This window comes from Brassica oleracea, chromosome C3 (assembly GCF_000695525.1).
Source record: "Brassica oleracea var. oleracea cultivar TO1000 chromosome C3, BOL, whole genome shotgun sequence".
Lineage (NCBI taxonomy): Eukaryota > Viridiplantae > Streptophyta > Magnoliopsida > Brassicales > Brassicaceae > Brassica > Brassica oleracea.
Genome location: NC_027750.1, coordinates 37,098,191 through 37,110,819, shown reverse-complemented (window position 1 = coordinate 37,110,819; position 12,629 = coordinate 37,098,191). Strand labels below are relative to the sequence as shown.

Genomic DNA, 12,629 nt, shown 5'->3' with positions numbered 1-12,629 from the left:
TAATTGTAGGCTTATAAATTAAAATTTAAAATTTCTTATATGGTCATTATGGACCTCATGGCAGCCCATGAAAATATGGGTGTTAGTGGGTATGGTCCTTAATGGACATGGTTCTTAATGGACATGGTTACTCTCTGTCCGCAAACAATAAATGGACAAATGGATATGGGCTAATGGACATGGGCTCGCCCAGTTTACAGCTCTAACTAGGGTTTCTTTCTCTCTCCTCAGCTGCCGACTCTCTCTCTCGCTAGGGCGCCGGCTCTCTCTCTCTTTAGTATGGGCCGGTTATGGACCGGGCCGGTTATGGACATCCACAATAATGATTTATAACACTCCCCCTTGAATGTCATAACCATACATGGATTGAAATACGCTTTAAATGTTTCTTCATTAAAACCTTACTAGGAAAACCTAACGGGACAAAACCATGGTGAAGGAAAAAAAGTACAACACGTATTACTACCCCTGTTCTGAACATCACTGAAGGTCTTTCAGTCTATGCATCCCAATCTGATGCGTGAGCTTCCTGAATGTTCAAGTCGGAAGTGATTTGGTGAACAGGTCGGATGAGTTGTCGCTGGAACGTACTTGGACCTCGCCAGCTTTCTGTAGATCGTGTGTGAAGAAGAACATATGCAAGATGTGCTTCGTCCTGTCTCCTTTGATGTAACCATCTTTGAGCTGAGCAATGCATGCAGTATTGTCCTCATACATCACGGTCGGATCGTCTGCGCCCTCGGTCATCCCACAATCAACTCGTATGTGGTTGGTCATAGACCGTAACCACACACACTCGCGGCTGGCCTCGTTTATGGCCAATATTTCCGAGTGGTTGGATGATGTAGCCGCGATCGTTTGTTTCATGGAACGCCATGATATGGGCGTACCTCCATGTGTAAAGACATAACCTGTCTGTGATCGAGCATTGTGTGGATCTAATAGATAACCTGCATCAGCAAAACCAACTAAAGCTTTTTTGTTTTGGTTAGTATAAAATAGACCCAAGTCTTTCGTTCCTTGCAGGTAACGAAGAACATGTTTAATCCCGTTCCAGTGCCTTTGGGTCGGACAAGAGCTAAATCTAGACAATAAATTCACGGCAAAACATATACCAGGCCGTGTGTGCCTTGCCAAAAACATTAAAGCTCCTATGGCACTGAGATATGGCACTTCGGGACCAAGGACATCTTCATCGTCCATCTTGGGACGGAACGGGTCAGTGTCCAGGCCGAGGGACCTCACAACCATGGGGCTGGATAAATGGTGTGAGTCGACCATGTTAAATCTCTTGAGTACTTTTCTGTATATGTCATTTGATGCACAAGAATTCCATCTTTAATATACTCAAGTTGTAATCCCAAACAAAATTTCGTTTTTCCTAGATCTTTCATTTCGAATTCTTTCTTAAGATATTCAACTGTTTGGGAGATCTCTCCAGAGGTTCCTAAGATATTCAGATCATCAACATACACTGCTATGATCACAAAGCACTTATTGTCGAATTTCTTTATGAATATGCAGGGACTGATCGGATCATTTCTATATCCATCTTTCACTAGGTACTCACTTAGTCTATTGTACCACATTCGACTTGATTGTTTCAATCCATAAAGAGATTTATTCAATTTTATGCAATGTTGTTCTCGAGAACTTCTTTGGTTTTCAATTCAATACCCTCTGGGACTTTCATATAAATTTCATTATCCAGTGGACCATATAAGTATGCAGTTACTATATCCATCAACCGCAAGTCTAATTTTTCTCTTATGGTCAGACTTATCAGAAATCTAAAAGTAGTAGCATCCACCACAGGGGAGTACGTCTCCTCATAATCGATTTCTGGTCTCTGTGAGAATCCTTGTGCAACAAGTCATGCTCTATATCTCACGACCTTACCATGTTCATTTATTTTCCTCACAAAGACCCATTTGTATCCCACTGGTTTTACATCGTATGGTGTTCGGATTATAGGACCGAAAACACCTCTCTTCTTTAAAGAGTTTAACTCCACGTTTATAGCTTCTTTCCATTTGATCCAATCTGATCGTTGAGGGAACTCATAAATGGACGTGGGTTCTTGATCCTCGTTTAGATCTATAAGTTCAAGTGCTACCTTGTATGCTAATATATCATCAATGTCGACATTCTTTCTATTCCATTGTATCTCAGACAAGACATAGTTTATTGAGATCTCATTATTATCAGGAACTTCAGTACCATGAAGCTTGGCGTCCCAAGCCCCATTGTTTGGCACATCAGGACCGTCGTCCATGTTTAAGGACTTATGGTCGGACGCGGCCACATCTCGGGTAGGATCGGCCGCGACCATGTCTGGGGTTCCAACCTCGGATTCAACACCTTTCTTTTTCCGAGGATTCTTATCTTTGGAACCTATTGGTCTACCACGTTTCAAACGTTGTCTAGACTCTGTAGCAACTTGATTGTGTCCCTCTTGAACATCAATTCTTATTGGTGCATTAGCAGCTGGTATATATGACTTAGTCACTCTTTTCGGGTCAGCAAAGGAATCTGCAATTGATTAGCTAGCTTTTGTAAATGGATTATCTTTTGAGCTTCTAAATCACATTCTTGAGTTCGAGGATCTTGCCAAGATAAGGATGTTTGATTCCATGTAATTTCTTTTACCAGCTTACTGCTTTCTCCCCCTAATGTTGGATGTTTGGATTTATTAAAATGACAATCCGCATACCTGGCCTTAAACAAATCACCCGTAGTGGCTCAAGGTATTTTATAATCGTGGGAGAATCATATCCAACATATATCCCCATCCTCCTTTAAGGTCTCATCTTTGTTCTCTGTGGTGGAGCAATTGGAACATAAACGGCACAACCAAATGTCTTAAGATGGGATATGTTTGGCTCATGACTCGTAAGCAATTGTAATGGGGAATATTTGTGTTCACTAGATGGCCTGATGTGTATGAGCTCGGCCGCGTGAAGGACGGTGTGTCCCCATGCTGAGACCGGAAGTATCGACCTCATGAGTAATGGTCGAGCAATGAGCTGTATGCGTTTTATAAATGATTCGGCAAAGCCGTTCTGTGTATGTACATGTGCCACAGAATGTTCCACAGTTACCCCCATGGACATACAGTAATCATTAAACGTTTGGGACGTGAACTCACCAGCATTATCAAGACGCATAGTCTTTAAAGGAAAATCTAGAAAATAAGCTCGTAATCGAATTATCTGAGCAAGCAACCTCGCAAACGTAAAGTTGCGGGTCGATAGGAGACAGACATGCGACCATCTCGTGGACGCATCAATAAAGACCATGTAATACCTAAACGTCCCACAAGTTGGGTGTATTGGTCCACAGATGTCTCCTTGTATTCTTTCCAGAAAGTTTATCGTTTCCTTAGTGAATTTAACTGGTGATGGCCTAACGATGAGTTTCCTTTGTGAACATGCCACACACGTTAAGTGTTTAGGGATAACTTGTTTTTCTTTAAGTGTATGGCCATTGGTGTTCGAGATCAATTTACGCATCATGGACGAACCGGGATGGCCAAGCCGGTCGTGCCATAGAGTGAAATTTTCGATGGCTATTTTTTTAAATGTGGCATTGGCCTCAATATACTGACTTTGGTATGGTAAAGACCAGTAGATAGTGCAGGTATAGATTCTAAAACTTTCTTATGACCTTGGGAGATTTCAATGATTTGAAGGAACTCTTTGTTACCTTCGCCCTTAGTTTCAATATGAAAGCCATTCATTCGAATGTCTTTAAAGCTTAATAGACTTCTCTTAGAGCTGGGTGAATACAAGGCATCTTATATTTCAAGATACGTACCCATAGGCAACAAAATGTTGGCCTGGCCGTGGCCCTCTATGAGACTGGCTATACCCACAATGGTGTTGATATTGGCGTTTTTCATTGTTAAGTTTATGAAGTATCTTTTGTCTCTTAAGATCGTGTGGCTTGACCCACTGTCCACTACGAACACATCCTTGTTATCGTTCATTTCTAAAACAAGATTCATAGGATGATATTTAGAGACTTCATATATAAAATCATTCATTTATTATTAAGTTTTAATAAAAAAGTTCAAAAAATGACAACATAGAAATGAAAAACACCAAAGCAAAGAACACAGAAATTTAGATCACAAATGTCGAAATCAATCTTCAGTCTTTTAGAGCATCTGAAGTTTTATATTCCATAAGATCGTCTTGGTCATGATCAAAATCATTTTCACCATCTTGATATGTCATGTGGGCTTCAGGATTCTTCCCTTTCAAACTCTCTTGATATAAGTCAACAAGATGTTTGGGAGTCATACATGTCTTAGCCCAATGGTTACTCATCCCACACCTATGGCACACAGATTTGGTCGAGTGTTGAGGTTTGAAAGAAGTTCCACGGCCTGGACCATGACCTCGGCCAAACGAGTTGCCTTGGCCACGATCTCGACTATGGACTCGACCATACTGATTTCCTCTTCCACGGCCAAATGAACTTCGACCACGGCCACGTCCATGCCATTTTCCACGACCACGGCCGTGTTGGACATTGCTTTGGACGTGATTAGCCTCTTTCTTGGCTTCAGAAGCCGCATGTGCTTCAGGTAGTGGAGTTGATCCAGGAGGTCTCATTTCACTATTTCTCATCATTAATTCATCGTTTTGCTCAGCGAGCAATAAACAAGAAATAAGATTAGCATAAGTCGTGAAGCCCTTCTCACGGTACTGTTGTTGTAACAGCACATTGCTTGTGTGGAAGATGAAAAAGGTTTTCTCAAGCATATCTTTATCCGTCACATCCTCACCACACAGTTTCAATTTTGAAACAATCTTAAACAGTGCCGAGTTATACTAGTCCACGGACTTGTAGTCCTGGATTCTGAGATTCCTCCAATCATACAGAGCCTTTGGTAAGATCACCATTCTCTGGTGATCATATCTTGCTTTAAATTTTGTCCAAAGGTCTAATGGATTCTCAATGGGCAGATACTGATCTTTGAGGCTCTCAGTTAGATGATGGCGAATGATCAAGATGGTTTTGTATCGATCTTTCTCACTAGCATTATTGTCCTCGGTGATACACTCACCGAGTCCCTTGGATTTCAGGATGATCTTAGCATCAATCGTCCATTGTAAATAATTATCTTCAGAGAGATTTAGGGCAGCAAAATCCAAGTTGTTGATTTTCTACATCTGAAATCATAGGTTTTATAATTTAGTTTAAAAGGAAGTGTTCAGGTGAATGTAATCAATATGTTCAAGTTTAGTATTCAGTTTCTATATGTACATTCGATCAAGTTGATATGATGCAATCAGTCTTAACGGATATGTAATGTACACACAAGCCTCTCGGCCAATACAAGCCTCACGTCCAATTCAGTTTCTATCAGCCTAGCACACGAGTTTCTAATTGTAATTGGTTCATACGTGATATGCATGCAACAAGCCTCACGGCTACAAGGTATGATCAAGTTTAGAACAATTAATCTAGCATGTAGTTTCAGTTTCAATCGGATTATACAGTTTCAGATTCAAGTATTCGATTTCAACAATCAAGACTAGGTCATATGAAAACACTTATCCTAACAGGCGGTTTCAATCTCAATATCATGCAATCGGATTCATTAATTCAATCAATCTATTTCAAAGTTGAATTAAGCAACAATCAATTTCGATCAAACTATCAAGCTAGAATTCAATTTCTATTTCAAAGTATTAGGGTTTCTATTTCAATTTCAATTCAAGCATAAATTTATCAATCCTAGCAAACGGTTTTATCAATTAAACAATACGATTTCTATATGATCTTTATGCAATCGGTTTCAATATGATTCAATTTCAAAACAACCAAATTCAATTATGAGATTAAAAAATCTTAGCAAACGATTCCTATGTAATTATATTCAATCAATTAAAACATATAATCGGTTCAAGCAATCCAACAATCAATCGATTAGTTTAGGGTTTGTTCAAAATCGATCATGTTTTAGGATTTTAGGGTTTTGATCGATTTCTTGCATATTATGCATTATGCATGTATGCGGCTAAGGATAAAGGAATTTGGGGTATCGAACTTATGATTATGAGCTTCGATTTACTCATTGGGGTTTTGATCTATTACCCTATGGTTTTGATTTCAACACATATACGATTAGGGTTTATAGTTTTATGGTTTCAATTCTTTATCAAACAATCAAATTCGATTATGGGTTCTCTTTAAGGTTTCGAATTACCTTAACCTTAAGTAGGGTTGAATGGACCACCGAGGAGAGAAGAACCGCGAACTGTAACTGATCAGGATCGGAACGCGAGCTGTCCTTGTGCTGATCGAGTCGCGAGCTGATGTTGTCGCGAACGGGAGCTTGCTGAGATCGGGTTGCGAACGTGTTTGTTGCCGCGAGCTGGATCGTCTGCGCTAGGGTCTGATGTGAGCTGTCCAAGCTAGAGTTGGGAAGTTGCTTATCACGGGATCAAGTCGCGAACAAGGATCAGGATGTAAAGTTTCGCGAACGGGATTAGGATGGTTCGCCGGTAAGGATTATCGCCGATTAGGGTTAGGGTTTTAGGCTGATTGTTTAGCTTAGGGATTTAGAATCTATCGTGCTGATAACGTGTTGTAAACTTAAGGATTAGAATCTGTAAGTTCTTATTATTAATCATAACATAAGGTGTCCTTATATATGAGAATTACATGAGAGAAAAAAAAGAGTAGAAAAGGAAATAGTACAAATCATAAACACATAAGGAAAAGTAAAATAGGGTTTCTCTCTCTCCTCAGCCATCGGCTCTTTCTCTCTAGAGCCCCGGCTCTCTCTCTAGTATGGGCCGATTATTGACCGGACCGGGACCGGTTATTGACCGGATCAGTTATGGACCGGACCGGTTATGTACTTCCGCATTGATTTATAACATTTGTTTCTTTTGTTTTGGCATTTTGGACTACCAATCCAAATCGTTTCGTATCTCGTTTGTTGCAGTATCGCATTACTGTTGTTTATAATATACGATTAGATGGGAGGACTGAGGATAATGATTTTTTATATCTCCCACTCGACACTTGCAGCATAAAGATGACAGTCCAGTGATGTGTGTTGTCTCTTTTCTATTTGATAAACAATTGTACTGTGATGTGTTTCAGCGCCATTCTTTTACTATTTTAATTTAGAAATACATTCACATGCTTCCACAAATTATTTAACATAAAAATACACATACGTCAATCAAACTGATTACTATATTGCATCCACTACACCAAGACGACAATGTTGATTTATCTATTTTTTTCTATTCACAAGCAACCTGTGTGAAACTGTGAATCACACATTCATATACTGATTTGATTTTTAATGTATTAACCACACATTTTACATATTCGTTTAGATATTTATATAAGGACATGACTTGATTAATTAAATAGGGATATCACTAATTAATGTTTTCTCCTCTTTATCTTCACCTTTAACCCACCAGCCATGTGAGCCGTTAACAGAGGAACAAATACCGGAGGGTTCTTGCAAAGCGGTATGATCTCAAACCGACTCAAAACCAAACCAACCACGTATTTCATCTGCATGAACGCCATTTCTTTCCCTATACAAACCCTTGGTCCGGCTTGGAAGACAGGAAACTTGAACGAGCTCACACTTTTCAAAACCGGTTTTGTACCGTAATTTGGTTCTTCATCAAACCAGCGGGTCGGTTTAAACTGGTCCCAATCTTGACCCCACACTTTTTCCATCCTTCCCATACCGTAAGGGAAATAAGTAACTTTGTCTCCCTTCTTGACGTGTGTCCCGTCTGGTAAAACGTCGTCGTTTGCTGCATGCTTTGAGTCCCACGCCACAGGTGGGTAAAGCCTCATTGCTTCGCAGAGACAAGCTTTCGTGTAACTCATCTCTCTCAAATCCTCAAACCCTAAACCTAAAGATCCCTTGTTTCTCACTTCTTCAAGTATCTTCTTCTCCACGTCATCGTTTTCACTCAACAACCAAAAAAGCCACGTCATGGCCGCCGACGTGGTATCCCTCCCCGCCATGATAAAGCTGATAACAGAATCTCTAACGGCTTCCTCGTCGTGGCCGGCGGCAAGAAACCTCGACAAGAGGTCTTGCTTGTCTGAAACGTCACCACCGATATCGAGACACTTCTTCTTGGCACGGATGATCTTAGAGACGGACACGTGCACGGTCCTGATCGCTTCTCTGTGCCTCCTTTCGCTCCCCACGTTGAAGAAACGCTTCAGCTTCCACACGGCGTTAACTGGCTCCGTCGCGCGGCGAGCGCTGATCGCAGCCGCTACGTCAAAAGCCTCGACAAGATCTGGAACAGGTCGGGTCAAATCCAAACAATCCGGATCCCAACCTAAAGAAACTTTACAAACCACATCGAAAGCAAAACGTTTCAAGATCTCCTGAAAATCCACCGTCCTTCCTCCGCAGTAGTCAGCCGCGGAGTAAAGAACCGGAATGAGGCGGGTTTCGACTTCTTCGCGGAGGATTTCGAAAGTGAATTCCCTAAGGGAACGCATTGTAAACTCGTGGCTCGCGAGTTTTCGCTGCGAGCTCCATAGCTCGCCGTCAGAGTTAAAGATACCACCGCCTAGTAAATCTCCGAGGAGGTCGGTGAAAGGTTTGCCTTTAGGGAAGTTACAAAAGTTTGTTTTGAGAATGTGCTCAACGTTTTCGGGGTTGGCCGTGATGATGGTGCGGCGGTTGAGGAGGAGATCGATGGTGATGGTTTGAGACGGAGAGAGACGGAGGAGATCGGTGTACCACTGGAGAAGACGGTGGCGATTTTTGTTGAAGGAGAGGATTGAGCCAATGAGTGGATACGACGGTGGTTTGGTTTGTTGTTTTAGGGCTTTTGTTGAACATGAGAAGATTAGTATAAACCCTAAGGTGAGAAGTATGGAGAGAAATGCAGTGAGAATTTCCATTTTTGAATTCTTTGTTTTTTCTTTTGGTAATTGGAGTTATTGTTTTTGATGTATTGTTCGTGATCTCGGTAGGAACCGAACCTATATAGGGAGTCAAAGAGGATATGACAATACAGAAGCAACAGAACACAAGTTGTGGCTCCGACCATATCAGTCCAGAAAACATAATAAAATGTATTTCATATCTTTATATTATTCTTGTTTTGCTAAACTCTTTATATTATCCATTTATTATATATTTACATATTTTTCTTCAGCAACATGTATTTGCTACTTTAAAAAAAAAATCATGTACCTAGTGGTTGTAAATGTGATTAACTAATACAAATAAATATAATTAAAACATAATCTGATATATCTTAAAAACATTAATGAAAACTTCTCTAAGATAAATTAGAAAATTAAACTACAATAAATATATTAATACTATGTTAAACTTAGATGGATATTTCAATCGACATATATACATATTTAAGATAAATTCTTTAATTAAACTTGACTAAAATACTAGTATTATACAGTATTGTTGAGAGACCATAATGTACTTGTAAAACTACTTTTAAACTACTTTTAAAAGGAATCGTGTCAACAAAAATTAGGCTTAGAGCATATGCAATGGTCATCCCCCAAGGGGAGTCCTTACCATTTTTTTTATTATTAATTTTTTTTTTTAAAATAGTTAAGGATTTATATTAAGAAGCTCGGTGCAATGGTGATATCCGATTAGGAGTCCTTAGAGGAAAAAAAAAATTTTAAAATGAAAAATTATTTTAAATTATTAGAAGTTAAAATATTACAATACATAGAATTTTTTAAAAAAAGATAAAATGATAAAACTTAAAATACACTAATTATTAATCTTCCTCACCAAATTTGTTCCAAATATTTTCGAATAAATCATCCTTCAATCGTTCATGTATTTGCCTATCACGAAGATCATTCCGATTGGGAAACATTCAGATTTGTAGGCCTCTCGGTTTCGACCTCTGAACTTCTGGTGACGTCTCCTTCTGCAAATTCTGAAATATCGTAACGAATGTATCCATCTCGTTCATTTTCGACTATCATATTGTGTAGTATGATACATGCTCTCATAATCTTCCCTATCTTTGCCTTGTTCATTGAAAGAGCCGGGTTTTTCACAATTGCAAACCGGGCTTGTAGAACTCCAAAAGCCCGCTCCACATCTTTACGGATTGCTTCTTGAACTTTAGCAAATAACTCTTGTTTAGGAGTTTGGGGGGAGTGTGATAGATTGGATAAATGTTGACCATTTTGGATATATCCCGTCTGTGAGGTAGTATGCCAATTTATATGGATGCCCGTTGACCACGTACTTTACCCTGGGGGCACGACCTTCTAAAATGTCATCAAAAACAGGAGACCGATCGAGGACATTGAGATCGTTTAAGGTACCTGGAGGACCAAAAAAGGCGTGCCATATCCAAAGATCTTGTGAAGCTACAGCCTCTAATACAATTGTCGGCTTTCCTGATCCACGTGTGTATTGTTCTTTCCAAGCGGTCAGACAATTTTTCCACTCCCAATGCATACAGTCAATGCTCCCGACCATCCCAGGAAACCCGCGTGTCTCTCCAATATCGAGAAGTCGTCGAAGATCCGCCGGTGTGGGTCTTCGTAGATACTCATCTCCAAACAACCGGATGATTCCATCAGTGAACTTATGTAAACACAAAAGTGCAGTGCTCTCACCAATTCGGAGATACTCGTCAACCGCATCAGCTGCAGAACCATAAACAAGCTGACGAATTGCTGCCGTATATTTTTGAAGCGGTGTATGACCAAACCTCCCGGTTGAATCTTGTCTATGTTGAAAGAACGGAATGTTCTCTGAGAGTTCATAGACAATACGCATGAATAAATCCTTATTCATGCGAAAACGTCGTCTGAACTGTGCCGAGTATGTCGCGTCTTCGCTGAAGTAGTCATTCCATAAACGGCTATGGCCTCCTTCACGATATCGTTCTACATAAGCACGTCTCCGTCGATTATTTGGTTGGGGCTCCACAATATCATTGTATGTATCTTCGACGATTTGGTCGATAATATCATCCAATCTTTCGTCGACATCATCAGATGATGATGATGATGGCATTAGTAGATATTCCTATGGTCAAAAAATATTATTATTTTCATTTGATCAAAAAGTATACTAAGAAGTAATTTAATGAATTATTTTGACTTTACATACCATACTACAAGTTTACAATTTTAATGAAATATTTTGGCTTTACATACCATAGTATATTTCTGTACATGAAAGTTTCAGTTATTACATACCATACTACAAGTTTTAGTTGTAAAATGGAAACAACAATTAGATAATAACAGAGGTAAGGTATACTGAGAGGAAACATGTAACTTCGTAAATCAATTGCATTGCAAGAAACATGTAACTTCGTAAATCAACTTGATTAAGCAAGAAACAAGTGCATGAAAAATAAATTCAAGCTTAAACAACAAGAACCATAGTTAAAGAGTAAACCTGAGTAGAGAGCTATTACAAGAGTAGAAGGAGATCTTGGTTCACAAATATTACAAAGCTTTCTGATGTTTAGTACAATGAGAAACATAGAGAGCTATTACATGGCCGAGTACTTATAGTACCTAAAAGTGGAAAACAACTACCCCGTCACTTGTGAGCTGGAGCTACAATCCAAAATGCTCTCACTACTCCAAATGTATCCGTGACTACTTCATCTTGCTAAAGACCAAAACACTTAGACGCCCGTGACTACTTCACCTAACCTGCAACAACATATTAAAAACATGTTAGCTTAGCTGTAAAACAACATGAAACAACATAGTACACATAAGCCAAGCAACAATAAGGATCTTATCTTCTCTAGGAGAATATTTCCTCCTCTCAGCAGGAACTTGGCTAGGAGACTCAGCAGGGACTTGGCTAGGAGACTCAGCAGGAACTTCAGACCCGAACCAATCCATCTCTCTAGTTTTTATTCTGTGTTACTCTAGTAGTTACACAGAGGCTTAAGTAAGCCATGTTTATTTATTATACAATTAAAGTTGAGCAGTTAGGAAGATAGGAAGCAAACTACAAGCATTTAACAACAATCAAATCCTAAGTACTATACTAGCAAACAGAGGTAATGATATGAAGCATACTAGCCTATTTAAAACCAATCAAATCAAACGGGTTGGGAAGACATAAAGTAATTCAGTAGCATTTATTATTACAGTCCTAATTTTTATTCTACCACCAAACACCATTCAAACCATTCTAACAATATGAATTTCTTTTGAAGAGAAAATCCAAAGTGAAGTGATTAAAACCATAGTACCTGACTTATTTGGCCACTCGTGAGGTGATAGAATAGTCCCGTTTGAAGCCTTTGAAAGAACTCCTACAAAAACATAAGATAATGCAGTCAAATGCTGTAAAACCATCGATTAATCTATATATTAATTCCAATGAACTCTAAAACTTACCACGTAGAACGAAGAATAGCAAAGCTATCACCACTAGTACGCACACCATTAGCTTAACTCGTGCTAAATCATTTCCTAACTCGTGCACACTCTCCTCTAGCAGCAGCAGTCTCTGCTCTCTCTCTGTACCTTCTTCATTTAGCTGCGTCTGAAAATCCCTCATCCCCTCCTGAACCGCTTTCTCTATATCGAAGCTACTCTCTGCCTCATCCGCCGTTGCACGTTCCGCGTACAAC

The 12,629-nt window shown here is 39.5% G+C and overlaps 1 protein-coding gene and 1 long non-coding RNA gene across 2 annotated transcripts; both read right to left on the bottom strand.

Moving 5' to 3' along the window:
* Window positions 1-7,416: 7,416 nt before the first annotated feature.
* Window positions 7,417-8,948, bottom strand: LOC106333823 (cytochrome P450 94B1). Its single transcript, XM_013772224.1, has one exon. The coding sequence runs from the start codon at window positions 8,920-8,922 to the stop codon at window positions 7,417-7,419; it is 1,506 nt and encodes a 501-aa protein (XP_013627678.1). The 5' UTR covers window positions 8,923-8,948.
* A 2,495-nt stretch (window positions 8,949-11,443) lies between these two features.
* LOC106334309 lies at window positions 11,444-12,508 on the bottom strand. The gene is made up of 3 exons (XR_001268581.1): window positions 12,394-12,508; window positions 12,246-12,308; window positions 11,444-11,691 (listed from the first exon to the last, which is right to left on the bottom strand). It is a non-coding gene; the product is annotated as an uncharacterized LOC106334309 (long non-coding RNA).
* Between the last annotated feature and the right edge of the window lie 121 nt (window positions 12,509-12,629).

What these genes read in the sequence shown, in the direction of transcription:
- LOC106333823 (XM_013772224.1), bottom strand. Translation starts at nt 8,922, where the DNA reads ATGGAAATTCTCACTGCATTTCTCTCCATACTTCTCACCTTAGGGTTT.